This window comes from Oncorhynchus keta, chromosome 1 (genome assembly GCF_023373465.1).
Source record: "Oncorhynchus keta strain PuntledgeMale-10-30-2019 chromosome 1, Oket_V2, whole genome shotgun sequence".
NCBI lineage: Eukaryota > Metazoa > Chordata > Actinopteri > Salmoniformes > Salmonidae > Oncorhynchus > Oncorhynchus keta.
In genome coordinates this window covers 92,918,716-92,933,277 of record NC_068421.1, presented here as the reverse complement: position 1 = coordinate 92,933,277, position 14,562 = coordinate 92,918,716, and the positions used below count along the sequence as shown (strand labels likewise).

The following is a 14,562-nucleotide window of genomic DNA, read 5'->3' as shown; positions in this document are numbered from 1 at the left end:
CACTGAGAAGGCTTCACCTTCTAAGTCCTGCCTGCTCCGATCTGGTGAAAACCTCGTCTAAACGCTTCACATCCTCCTGGAATGTAGGACCAAACACTACGATGTCGTCTAAGTACACCAGACATGTTGTCCACTGTAAATCAGCCAGAACCAGGTCCATGAGACACTGGAAGCTGCTTGGAGCATTTGTCAAACCAAACCCCAAAGCCCTCTCTGTCACAAAAACATTTTTGCCGATACCCACTGGCTAAGTCTAAGGTGGAAAACCACTGAGCTAGCGAGTCCAAGGTCTCGTCGATCCTAGGAAGTGGATAAGCATCTTTAACCAGTGTTCTCGTTTAACCTTCTGTAAAATCGCACAGAACCTGATTGAGCCGTCCTCCTTTCTTACTAACACCAAATCAAATTTATTTATATAGCCCTTCGTACATCAGCTGATATCTCAAAGTGCTGTACAGAAACCCAGCCTAAAACCCCAAACAGCAAACAATGCAGGTGTAAAAGCACGGTGGCTAGGAAAAACTCCCTAGAAAGGCCAAAACCTAGGAAGAAACCTAGAGAGGAACCGGGCATGTGGGGTGGCCAGTCCCTTCTGGCTGTGCCGGGTAGAGATTATAACAGAACATGACCAAGATGTTCAAATGTTCATAAATGACCAGCATGGTCGAATAATAATAAGGCAGAACAGTTGAAACTGGAGCAGCAGCACAGTCAGGTGGACTGGGGACAGCAAGGAGCCATCATGTCAGGTAGTCCTGGGGCATGGTCCTAGGGCTCAGGTCCTCCGAGAGAGAGAAAGAAAGAGAGAATTGAGAGAGCATATGTGGGGTGGTGTCCATGGACACTGCTGGATGGGTTACCTTTTCCCCTTTCTAGCATGTCCTGCAAGTGCTTGTGAAACTCTGCTTCCAGATGAACAGGTACCCACCTCAACACTTGTTTGATAGGCCTGGTGTCCCCTGTGTCAATCCTCATGTCGCCCAAGTACATTTATTTTTTATTTTTTTACCAGTGTTAAATACTTCCACATACCTTCCCACCAATTTCTTTTTACAGCTCTCAGCTGCACCTCAGTTATCTGGCTGAAATCTATGTCCAGCTTTTGGATGAACTGTTTTTACGTCCCACTTTGCTGTGGTGGGAGAGTATGGCAGCTGGTTAGAATCCTGTAGCCTACCTATTTTTTTTTTTCATGTGCAATGTGCAACCACAGTGCCAGCAAGACCCTGCTATTGGTCAAAATAGTTCGTCCTCTGTCGTTCCCGGGGAAACTAGATCCTCCTCCCCTCCCCTCTCCCTTGGTCCAGGCTGTATCTGATCAAGCTCTATAGCAATGCTACTGGCCTCTTCCAAGGTTTTTGGTACTCCTTTGAGCAGGTGCAAACAAAGATCACTGCATCCAATGTGTGTAATGAAATTATCTTGTGTCAGTATTTTCATCTGGATAAACCTTTTGAAGCTAGCCTGCTTACATCATGACCAAAGTCACAGCCTAACCTAGGGTAGCCTAGTGGTTAGGGAGTTGGACTAGGAACCGGAAGGTTGCAAGTTCAAACCCCCGAGCTGACAATCTGTCGTTCTGCCCCTGAACAGGCAGTTAACCCACTGGTACTAGGCCGTCATTGAAAATAAGAATTTGGTTAAATAAAGGTAAAATTTAAAAAACAAATACACTCACCCACTTTGGTGGGAAAATGGAGGGAGAAGTCGAAACAACCTGGGAACAGCAATCAAATAACCACCAACCGAACGACAGCTGGTGGTGGATCAGCCGGGTGCCACGGACAGACGGATTGACCAGCCGGTGCTCATGCCAGAATCTTTCGAGGGGAAGGAAAGCAAATGGACTGTTTGGATTGAACAATTTGAGTTCGCAGTGAAAGTGAATGCTGTTGTAATCGTTCTTTGTATCCTGAGGTTAAAGTATTACAAAATCTCAAGCGTATTTCCTCTCAGCAACAGCAACAGCATGAGAAAGTTCAAACTATTTGGTGCTCGCCATCCATTCACTGCTGTTAACTCAAATGTGTCAAAATAGGTTCTAGTGTTTTTGTGTGGTTTAGGCCCGGACCATCACAGTAGGTGTGAGCAGAGCATGTTGAGCATCTGATACATACCTCTCAGGTCTTAGGTCAGCAACAGCCTGCCTCACTGCCTGTGTCACACCCTGATCGGTGTCACACCCTGATCGGTGTCACACCCTGATCGGTGTCACACCCTGATCGGTGTCACACCCTGATCGGTGTCACACCTTGATCTGTGTCACCTGTCTTGTGCTTGTCTCCAACCGCCACCAGGTGTCTCATTTTTCCCCATTATCCCCTGTGTCAATCTTGTATTGTCAGGTCTTACCAGTGTGTTTCCCATTTTTTTTCCTGTTTCTCAAGTTTTTGTTTCTACTCTTCCCGGTTCTTACCTTTCTGCCCGTCCTGAACTTTTACTGACTCTGACCTGGTTACGAACCTCTGCCTGCCCTCGACCTGCCTTTTGCCTGCCCCTGTGTTGTAATACATAATCAGAGAATTTAACTATCCGCCTCCTGTCTGTATCTGGGTCTTATCCTGGGTCGTGATAGCCTGACTGTAAGCAGCAGATTACAGTGAAATATACTGTATATTTTTTAAGAGAAATGCCATGACAGTGGAGGTGCAACTTAGAAATAGCCCCAAAAAAAACCCACAACCAATACATTTTCACCCGCGACATTGATTTCAAAGTATCCCAATTTGGCGGGAAAACCGTGAACATGGCAACAATGCTTTCAAGACTATTCAAAACTCAAAACCTCAGAGTTAAAACATTTGAGTAGCTACATTTTTGCATAGGGGTTCCTATTGGTTGATTCTGATACCATAGATAGAACAATGAGACAGATATTTCACCAGATGTATAAATGTGAAGCATCCGCTTGGCTTTTCCACTCACCAAATATGGTGGTGAAAGGAAGCCCAGTGGCCGGCAGTGGGAGAAGATGGAATTGCACATGCGCACCTCACAGAGTAGGCGTTCCCTAACGGAAATATGCAGATGTACCAATAGGATCTTGCTAGCTCCTGCTTGGCTCTGCCCACCTCCTTGCTTGTTCTGCACACGATGACTCATTTAATTCACATTGGAAATGACAGGCTGTGGTCTATCTTGGTTTAGTTATAAAAAATCTTTGCTGATACTTTCCAAGTGTGAAACTTTTGGCAACAACTTTGCAATACGAAGTTCCGAGTTGAATTTGGCATGAGAACGAACCAAGCGCTATTGTTACATCAAAGATGGTGGATAAATGATGACAGTTCACTCAGGCCGTTTACCATTGAATAAAATGCTAAATTCCGGTCTGCTCTCCCATAGTTTTTATTATACCCAGCGAGGAAGAGAGCCCTAACTAACAGTCCTAACCCGGCAGAACATCTGTCAATGAGAAAGTGTCACATTTGGTCTACAACAAATAATGGACTACTTGCTACCTGAGGTTTATTTGATTGAATATAAGTTTTGTAGTGCTTAAGATGTTGAGTGTACTGATATACAATGCCTTCGGAAAGTATTCAGGCCACTTGACTTTTTCCACATTTTGTTACATTACAGTCTTATTCTAAAATGGAATAAATTGTATTTTTCCTTCATCAATCTACACACAATACCCCATAATGACAAAGCAAAAACAGGTTTTTAGAAATCTTAGCGAATGTACACACACACACACACACACACACACACACACACACACACACACACACACACACACACACACACACACACACACACACACACACACACACACACACACACACACACACACACACACACACACACACACATATATTTGCTAAGATTTCTAGCAACTATCTTCAGATCTCTCCAGAGATGTTCAAGTCAGGGCTCTGGCTGGGCCACTCAAGGACATTCGGAGACTTGTCCTGAAGCCACTCCTGCATTGTCTTGACTGTAATTAGGGTCATTGTCCTGTTGGAAGGTGAACCTTCGCCCCAGTCTGAGGTCCTGAGCGAGCTGGAGCAGGTTTTCATCAATGATCTCTTTGTACTTTGCTCCATTCATCTTTGCCTCGATCCTGACTAGTTTCCCAGTTCCTGCCGCTGAAAAACATCCTCATAGCATGATGCCGCCACCACCATGCTTCACCGTAGGTTTCCTCCAGACGTGACACTTGGCATTCAGGCTAAAGAGTTTCATCTTGGTTTCATCAAACCAGAGAATCTTGTTTATCATGGTCTGAGAATCCTTTAGGTGCCTTCTGGCAAACTCCAAGCGGGCTGTCATGTACATTTTACTCAGGCGTGGCTTCTGTCTGGCCATTCTACCATAAAGGCCTGATTGGTGGAATGCTGCAGAGATGGTTGTCCTTCTGCAAGGTTCTCCCATCTCCACAGAGGAACTCTAGAGCTCTGTCAGAGTGACTATGGGTTTCTTGGTCACTTCCCTGACCAAGGACTGCTCAGTTTGGTAGGGCGGCCAGCTCTAGGAAGAGTCTTGGTGGTTCCAAACTTCTTCCATTTAAGAATGACGGAGGCCACTGTGTTCTTGGGGATCACAATGCTGTAGATATTTTTTGGTACCCTTCCCCAGATCTGTGCCTCGACACAATCCTGTCTCGGAGCTCTACGGACAATTCCTTCGACCTCATGGTTTTTGCTCCGACATGCAGTTTTTAAAAAATTTGTAATACATTTGCAAACATTTCTAAAATCCTGTTTTCGCTTTGTCATTATGGGGTGTTGTGATGTCATTATGGGGTATTGTGATGTCATTATGGGGTGTTGTGATGTCATTATGGGGTATTGTGATGTCATTATTGCTGAGGATTTTTTATTTATTTTTAAAATCAATTTTAGAATGAGGCTGTAACGTAACAGAATGTGCAAAATGTCAAGGGGTCTGAATACTTTCCGAAGGCACTGTATTTTGGCCATATACCATGACCCCTTGTGGCTTATTGTTTAATCGTAGCAGTCAAACAAATTCAATTGACATCCATTGATGGAAAATGATCTGGCGAGTTTAACAAGGGTGAATTTATCTTTTATCTTTTCGCCATATATAAGTAATCTCAAAGCTTGCAATATTTCTTATATTGAGGAAACTCAAATTTAGCTTCTAACATCATTACAAGTTACACGGAACCCAAACTTGCTGCGCACGTGCGCCATCGTGCATAAATGTATTTTGTCCCCCCCACACAAAATTCGATCTCGACACGCAGATTAAAATATCAACACAAGTTCTGAATTAATTATATTAATTTGGGGACAGGTCGAAACGCATTAAACATTTATGGCAATTTAGCCAGTTAGCATGCACTTGTTAGCTAATTTGTCCTATTTAGCTAGCTTGCTGTTGCTTGCTAATTTGTCCTGGGATATAAACATTGAGTTGTTATTTTACCTGAAATGCACAAGGTCCTCTACTCCGCCAATTAATCCACACATAAAACGGTCAACCAAATCATTTCTAGTCATCTCTCTTCCTTCCAGGCTTTTTCTTCTCTTTACTTTATATTATGATTGGCAACTTTCATAACTTAGGTGCATTACCGAAACTGACCTCATCATCTTTCAGTCACCCACGTGGGTATAACCAATGAGGAGATGAGATGAGCTTCTATAAACCAATGAGGAGATGGGAGAGGCAGGACTTGCAGCGCGATCTGCGTCAGATATAGAAATGACTTCTATGCAGACACTTGTTGGCGCACACAAGCAGTGTGGTGCAATAATTGAATAACATAGATTTCTAAATTTATTTTGCAATGCAAGAGGTGTAGTCAGCCTGTTACTATAATGTTCCTTCTTAATTGACTTGGTAACGTTATAGAAAATGGTTTATTGTATAGATATAGCAACTAATCTCCTGCTGTGAAAAAAAACAAATGTTTTGCTCGTTTTCTGTCCTTTTTGGCGGTGCGGGTTTGCGTTATCATTCCCTTGAAATGTACCTGCCCTGGCAACCCTGCTTGAAAGCGCGCTGTGTGTATAGCAGGCTGCTTTTCACCGGAGCACGGATGAAACGACGGACGGAGCGGAGAGAATTTGGACTGCGAAGAGAACAAGACCCAACGTTGAACTGATTTGATAAGTGTCAGATATTAAATTAGTGGGTAGTAGTAGTTAGTTTTTTAATCCCTTGATAAGTGAACGCTAGTCTCGGACATTCCCATCGTTTGCGTGCATTGATAAACACAAGACTTGACTTCACCCCGTCTCTTATGAATATTGAATTCGCGGTATGAATTGTTTACATCTGATAGTTTGATGGGGCTTTTAAGGATTATGATGCCTCCCAAGTTACAGCTTTTGTCTATTTTGGTTTTTGGAGTGTCGATGCTCTTCATTGAAAACCAAATCCAGAAATTGGAGGAGTCGCGGGCAAAACTGGGTAAGCAATTTAAACGTTGTTGTGCACACGATATTTTATAAAATATCAACACTAGTTACGTGCTAAGTGTTTGTAAACATTGTGTTTGGAGAATTACAATCATTGATTTTTTTTTAGATTGGAAAGCTATCTTGGGGTTTTTGGGTAACGTTTAACTAGCTTAAGATAGCTTTCCAGCCAAGAGTGCAGTTTTGCATTCTAATCGAGCTAGCTTGCAGCTGGTTACCAAAAGGCAACTCAGTAGCCAGTTGACTGGCTACAATTTATCCCCTGTTACCACATTTGGCTGATGTTTTCCAACAACAAACTAGTTAACTTAATACGCTGTAGTATTTACCAGAAGATACCCGAACCTACCGTTACGCTTTTTTTTTCACTGAGCTGCACTGGGGTCAGAACGTAATCATGGTTTCATTAACACAAGAGATCAACATAGCAAATTGGGAGTGATGAACCAATGGAAGACCATCCCATTTCAATGACAGAAGGGGAGGGAGGGGGCATTGGGTGATGCTAATATGGGTGAGGGACATGGCAGGATCAAAGTTGGGGAGAGATTAACTTTAGGAAAATTGCGTTGCTATTGACATTTCGAAGTTTTACTAGTTTCCGGTAACTATAGTTTCCAGGCCATACTAGATTTACTGTTGATACATGGCACTACCAAGCTGTTGTTAGCACCAACATGAGGGTGACGCAAACGTGGCTATACAAATTTACGTGGAAAAGGATCTCGGGCCTTCAGACACGATGGAGTCGGAAAACATACCGCAATGCAGAGATGTGATATGTCACTGTACTCCAAATTGTAACTTTATCCACACTGATACATAGACAAGATTGAAATACTGCTAGTTTTCCTTGAAAAATTCCCCTTTTGTCCTACTGCTAGCTAGCATGAGGTGGCTACTGCTAGCTAGCATGAAGATGAAAGTTGCCGTTTCGCCGGTAAAAATGTGCAGTGTTTCAATCTTCTCGTTACAGCTGCATTGTAACTCAGTTAGCTGGAAATCTGTGTCGTCTTGTTCAAATCAAGCTAAAGATGCGTGAAGTATTTTGATTTTGAAGAAGCTAGCTGTCACAGCTATAGCTGTGTTGATATGTTGTTTCCCATTCCCTTAGAGGCAATTCTGCATCATGCAGTTGTCCCCACCTAGGTCTGATCCAAAAGATTTCCCCTTCCAACAAATAGAATGTCAGGTTATCGTTTCACCTGGGTATGATACTGCTGCAGCCAATAAATACATATATATATGAATACACAAATATATATATGTAAATAAATACACATATATATGTATGTGTGTATTTATTTACATTATATGTATGTGTGTGTGTGTGTGTGTGTGTGTATGTATGTATTTATATATATATATGTGTGTATTTATTTATATTATATGTATGTGTGTATTTTATTTATATTATATTCTGGACTCTGGTCCGGAAGATAATTTCCTGCAATTCTATCCATCTTGCCATGGGGTTTTGTACTGTGTATTTAAATATGATATTCTTGACATAGCTCCAAACCATCTCTACTACTGTACATACCATTCTTAGTATTCCTTAATGATTACAAGCATACCCATAACATGATGCAGCCACCACTATGTTTGAAGATATGGCTAGTGATACTCGGTGTTGTGTTGGATTTGCCCCAAATATGAGGCTTTGTATTCAGGACATAAAGTTTATTTCTTTGGCACATTTTCAGCAGTGTTACTTTCGTGCCTTGTTGCAAACAGGATGCATGTTTTGGAATATAAAAAAAAATATTAAAAAAATTCAGTACAGGCTTCCTCCTTTTCACTCTGTCAATTAAGTTAGCGTTGTGGAGTAACTACAATGTTGACCAATCCATTAAACTCTTAACGGTTTTAAAGTCACCATTGTCCTCATGGTAAAATCTCTGAGCAGTTTCCTTCCTGTCCGGCAACTGAGTTAGGAAGGACGCCTGTATCTTTGTAGTGACTGGGTGTATTGATACACCATCCAGAGTATTATTCACAACTTCACCAGGCTCAAAGGGATATTCAATGTCTGCTATACATGATTTTTTTACCCATCTATTAATAGTTGCACTTCTTTGCGAGGTGTTGAAAAACCTCCCTGGTCTGTGTTTGAAATTCACTGCTCGCCTGAGGGACCTTACCGTTATCTGTATGTGTGGGGTACAGGGGTGAGGTAGTCATTCAACAGTCATTGTAAACTCTATTATTGGACACAAAGTGAGTCCATGCAACTTAGTATGTGACTTGTTAAGCACATTTTTACTCCTGAACTTGTTTAGGCTTACCATAACAAAAGGGGTTGAATACTTATTGACTCAGACATTTGAAGTGGCAGGGTAGCCTAGTGGTTAGAGTGGAGGGGCGGCAGGGTAGCCTAGTGGTTAGAGTGGAGGGGCGGCAGGGTAGCCTAGTGGTTAGAGTGGAGGGGCGGCAGGGTAGCCTAGTGGTTAGAGTGGAGGGGCGGCAGGGTAGCCTAGTGGTTAGAGTGGAGGGGCGGCAGGGTAGCCTAGTGGTTAGAGTGGAGGGGCGGCAGGGTAGCCTAGGGGTTAGAGTGGAGGGGCGGCAGGGTAGCCTAGGGGTTAGAGTGGAGGGGCGGCAGGGTAGCCTAGTGGTTAGAGTGGAGGGGCGGCAGGGTAGCCTAGTGGTTAGAGTGGAGGGGCGGCAGGGTAGCCTAGTGGTTAGAGTGGAGGGGCGGCAGGGTAGCCTAGTGGTTAGAGTGGAGGGGCGGCAGGGTAGCCTAGTGGTTAGAGTGGAGGGGCGGCAGGGTAGCCTAGTGGTTAGAGTGGAGGGGCGGCAGGGTAGCCTAGTGGTTAGAGTGGAGGGGCGGCAGGGTAGCCTAGTGGTTAGAGTGGAGGGGCGGCAGGGTAGCCTAGTGGTTAGAGTGGAGGGGCAGGGGCAGTGGGTAGCCTAGTGGTTAGAGTGGAGGGGCGGCAGGGTAGCCTAGTGGTTAGAGTGGAGGGCGGCAGGGTAGCCTAGTGGTTAGAGTGGAGGGGCGGCAGGGTAGCCTAGTGGTTAGAGTGGAGGGGCGGCAGGGTAGCCTAGTGGTTAGAGTGGAGGGGCGGCAGGGTAGCCTAGTGGTTAGAGTGGAGGGGCGGCAGGGTAGCCTAGTGGTTAGAGTGGAGGGGCGGCAGGGTAGCCTAGTGGTTAGAGTGTAGAGGGGCGGCAGGGTAGCCTAGTGGTTAGAGCGTTGGACTAGTAACCGGAAGCAGCAGTTCAAATCCCCGAGCTGACAAGGTACAAATCTGTCGTTCTGCCCCTGAACATGGCAGTTAACCCACTGTTCCTAGGCCGTCATGGAAAATAAGAATTTGTTCTTGACTGACTTGCCTAGTAAAATAAAGGTAAAATAAAATTTCAGTTTGACATTTTTTTAATTAATTTCTTTCTAGTTGGGAGGTAGTTACACAACATCTCACTGCACCCTCTATAACATCTGCTAAACTGTGTACACGACCAATAAACTATTTGTTTTGAAAATGTCTTGTCAGTTGTCTGCGAAGGCTAAGCCATAACCATCCCAAAGGATAATCTTTCCTGTTCCTCTGAAGCGGGGTAGAGACAGAGCTGCTAGTCTAGACTAGCCGTCATGCTCCCCTTCGGCGTTATTTAATGTTGTAAGTTACATTTATATATTTTTTAAATAAGGGAGGGGGTGTGTGTGTGTGTGTGTGTGTGTGTGTGTGTGTGTGTATAAATAAATATAACAATCAATCGAGTATATCATGACTAATGAACCAATGAATAATGAACAGAAAGCATTATTTTTATTCAGATCTAATTTGTATTTGTCACAAGCTTCCTAAACAACAGGTAACAGTGAAGTGTTTAACTTCTCCAACAATGCAAAACAACAAAAAAACAAGGTTAAAAATATACAATAATTAGAATAGTGACCCGAGGAATAAGTACACAGCTTTCAGACATGTTCTGAATTTTCATTATGGATGAGATTGGGGGGGAGAGAGGGAGGGGGGGTCTGAAATCCAATAATACTGTAATTAAATGGGATTAAATGTGGACGGCTACTGTATCTGGAGAGGTGAAAGGTGACGAATGACTAGCAATGGGGATTATTCCCTATCGTGCTGCCAGTCTGTCACTATGGCCCAGTCTCTGACACATCAATGTCTGCGTCCCAAATCGCACCCTAATTCCCTAATATAAGTGCACTACTTTTGACCAGGGACCCCCTAGGTATTTCAAACTCTAAACTGTACACATACTTTTACATATAGTTCTACTATACAGGCTATCAATACTAATTGATGTTTTAATAAAAAATAAAAAAAACGAGATCTATCTTTAAAAAAAAAAAAATGCATTTCCCGTTATGATTTGCTGCACAGTGACGAGTAGGTCACGCTAGCTCGTTGTGTGAAACGCATTGGAGTTACCACGAGCAGCTTCCTTGTGGTACTGCATATAATACATGCAGTACCACTAATACATTGCCATTTAAGGCTATTGCTAAGGCCCACCACACCAGGAAGCTGCTGACACAACCCTGGAAACAAAGAGGATTATAATAATTGTTACTAGGTAGACAAGAAGAAGAAGAAGCAGCTTAGCCAGACCTTTATCCTCTTGTTGTCCACGTCCCTGCTGATCGTGCAACAGATTGACGTTGGGAGTATGCTAGTACTTCATGGGGGGGGTTGTTCTGTCCGCAGGGACTGGTTGAGGGCAGTGTCCAAGATTTGAAGTTTGAGTGGGAGAGGATGGCTCTATATTAATAGATGGTAGTAAGTAGGGCCGGGACGATACCTCAAGTTTTTGCTCTGATGGAGGGGCCTGGGCCGAGTTTTTGCTCTGATGGGGGGGCCTGGGCCGAGTTTTTGCTCTGATGGGGGGCCTGGGCGAGTTTTGCTCTGATGGGGGGCCTGGGCAGAGTTTTTGCTCTGATGGGGGGCCTGGGCCGAGTTTTGCTCTGATGGGGGGCCTGGGCCGAGTTTTTGCTCTGATGGGGGCCTGGGCCGAGTTTTTGCTCTGATGGGGGGCCTGGGCAGAGTTTTGCTCTGATGGGGGGCCTGGGCAGAGTTTTTGCTCTGATGGGGGGCCTGGGCGAGTTTTTGCTCTGATGGGGGGCCTGGGCAGAGTTTTTGCTCTGATGGGGGGCCTGGGCAGAGTTTTTGCTCTGATGGGGGGCCTGGGCAGAGTTTTTGCTCTGATGGGGGGCTGGGCAGAGTTTTGCTCTGATGGGGGGCCTGGGCAGAGTTTTTGCTCTGATGGGGGGCTGGGCAGAGTTTTGCTCTGATGGGGGGCCTGGGCAGAGTTTTGCTCTGATGGGGGGCCTGGGCAGAGTTTTTGCTCTGATGGGGGGGCCTGGGCAGAGTTTTTGCTCTGATGGGGGGGCCTGGGCAGAGTTTTTGCTCTGATGGGGGGGGCCTGGGCAGAGTTTTTGCTCTGATGGGGGGCCTGGGCAGAGTTTTTGCCCTGATGGGGGGGGCCTGGGCAGAGTTTTTGCTCTGATGGGGGGCTGGGCAGAGTTTTTGCTCTGATGGGGGCCTGGGCAGAGTTTTTGCTCTGATGGGGGGGCCTGGGCAGAGTTTTTGCTCTGATGGGGGGGCCTGGGCAGAGTTTTTGCTCTGATGGAGGGGCCTGGGCAGAGTTTTTGCTCTGATGGGGGGGCCTGGGCAGAGTTTTTGCTCTGATGGAGGGGCCTGGGCAGAGTTTTTGCTCTGATGGGGGGGCCTGGGCAGAGTTTTTGCTCTGATGACTGGGTGGTCCTGGGCTATTTGGAGGGAGAAAGAAGAGCACGATGTCCATTTTGTGTTTGAGTAGACAATTACAGTGGCATTACCCATCATGCCAATGGGTCAACCCTTTTGACCAGATGTGATTATCCTTTCTGATATGAACAGGATTCATCTGCCCAGCGACGTTTGTAGAGTGCATTTTGCCGATTGATCATTAGCCCCTCTTTTGTTGCTGTCCGAACAGCTTTTTGAAAGGACACAGATGACACAGTGGCCATTTTCCGAGGATACATGGCTGAATTCACAAGAACAAGGCATGTGCTTTATATTTTAATATGTCTTAAGTCTGGTATGTGAGCTGCAATGGGTTTTATACTTGGCAAGGTTACTTTAAAAAAAAAAAAACTGAACCTAATGGGGATGTTTCCTTCGTGTCCTCAATGCATTTCCCCACTTCTTTAGCAAGGGCTCTCGTTGTGGAGTGGATTGTCTTGGTACCCTGGCAAGTCTCCTTGGCAAAGTGGACTTCATGGAGGGGAAGAAAGGAGTGAGAACAGGGGGGGGGGGGAGAGAAGGTGGAGCGATTTGACAGACGCCTCTCACACGGTTCAGTAAAGCCCTGTTCTTTTCTGGGTCTGGTTTTCATGTCTGTTCAATCTGGATCTCTGCTCAGCAACCTTATCACGAAGACTGCAACTTTTCAGTTGAACCTGATTGGAGCCATTTTGTATTTTCTTGGACGGTTGGAATCCCAGCATAATGCTCTCTGATTTCTTGTTTTAAGTGGTGCAGAGACAGAGTTAACCTTTTTTTTTAATGTTTTGGTTCCATATATTTAAAACATCTAGTTTTTCTGTATTTTTAAAAAATGGTTTTAACTGTTCTAGGGTTAGGCTATTATTGCTGCACGACGAAGTTATCTCTGCGAATCATTGTAATGTTTGTGTCAATTAATCCTGTAAGTGATGGGTTGTCAACTGGTGATTAGAAACGGAAATAAAATACAAAATTCATCAAATAATAATTGTACAAACCTTATCTGTTGTCCCACAACTTGTCAGCCCCAAAATAAGGTTTTGTTTCTGTGTAACAACTGATTTTTAATTATCATGTTTTTGCTCACTGTAACCAATCGTCTGAGCCCACTGGAGTAAGTTTGGTTTGTGATTGGCAGCACATCCATTATGATACTGGTTAGCTGAGTGATGAATGGAGGTGTGTGTGTGTGTGTGATTAATACGACTGCAGCAGGACTATCGTCTTTCTGACTGTCAATATTAATATTTTATCAGGAGGCTGGCTTTTGTGTTAATCAGCAGTGCTTTGATAAACGAGCTGCCGGTCAAACTGCAAATGTAGTGGTGAGGAGAGCGATGCCAGGCCAGACCACACATTCTACTTCGACAGGACTTAATCTGCTCCTGTGGGCAAACTACCAAACTGGCACACCACGATGAGAGTTCAGGTTTGATTTCTACCGGTTTTGTCTTCTTCCTCTCAGCCTTGTGCAGTTAGACTGGATGGATGGACGGACGGACGGATAGGCAGAGACCGACTGAGACAGACGGCAAGTGGAGGATGGTCATCATTCTCTTTTTTTAGAAACAAATGACTTCGGTCTTATTGTAGGTGTGTTTTGTCAAGTAACAAAGCCTAACACTTCCCCTTTCTAGGCAGATATGAGTAATTAATCTAAACTAGAGTGGAAGTGAGTGCATGAGCACTATGGAAGACATGGTACCCTAAATAATGAGTCCCTGGTGGAAAAGAAAGGAAGAGTGAATGCCTCTTCTCCCTGTCTCAGCTGAAGGCATGCTGATTCCTGTCTCAAACACTCTGCATGGCCCCGAATGCCGCCTCTCCCTGTCTCAGCTGACTTCTTCCTGTCTAACTCTGTATGTCCATGTACACATTCACTATCCCTCAATTAGGAATGTGACACATTATTCATTCATTCATTTTTCTTAACGTTTAAACTATTTTTATTTTGTATTTTTAAATCTGGTTTTCTTGTAAAATGATTGCATTCCACATGAATTCACAATGCTGATGCTGTAACGGATGTGAAACGGCTAGCTTAGTTAGCGGTGGTCTGCGCTAAATAGCGTTTCAATCGGTAACGTCCCTCGCTCTGAGACCTTGAAGTCGTGGTTCCCTTTACTCTGCAAGGGCCACGGCTTTTGTGGAGCGATGGGTAACGATGCTTCGTGGGTGACTGTTGTTGATGTGTGCAGAGGGTCCCTGGTTCGCGCCCGGGTGCGGGCGAGGGGACGGTCTAAAGTTATACTGTTACACTGCTAGCAACAATATGGGTCTCATGGTGCATCCCGTTCAGATGGTTGCACATGGCACCTGTACTACCATTTGACTCACTATGCTGTGTTATTTTCTCCATGCACTTCCTATCGCTGAGTCTACCATTTTAAATTACACAACCCAGGCCTTTTATAGCCTATTATCTTGTTGGT

The 14,562-nt window shown here is 44.6% G+C and overlaps 1 protein-coding gene across 47 annotated transcripts in view; it reads left to right on the top strand.

Moving 5' to 3' along the window:
* The first annotated feature begins 5,842 nt into the window (after positions 1-5,842).
* LOC118379446 (heparan sulfate 2-O-sulfotransferase 1-like) overlaps positions 5,843-14,562 on the top strand; it is a 118,312-nt gene continuing 109,592 nt past the window's right edge. For 45 of the 47 annotated variants that reach the window (XR_008066564.1, XR_008066562.1, XR_008066608.1 and 42 more), the window contains exon 1: positions 5,874-6,387. Coding sequence is in view for 2 of the 47 variants with exons in the window: in XM_052465997.1 (XP_052321957.1) it covers positions 6,264-6,387 (124 nt within the window). In the remaining 45 variants the exon portion in view is untranslated. Of the gene's footprint in view, positions 6,388-14,562 lie in introns of all 47 variants that reach the window. The other 2 variants (XR_008066565.1, XM_052465999.1) reach the window with 1 other exon arrangement.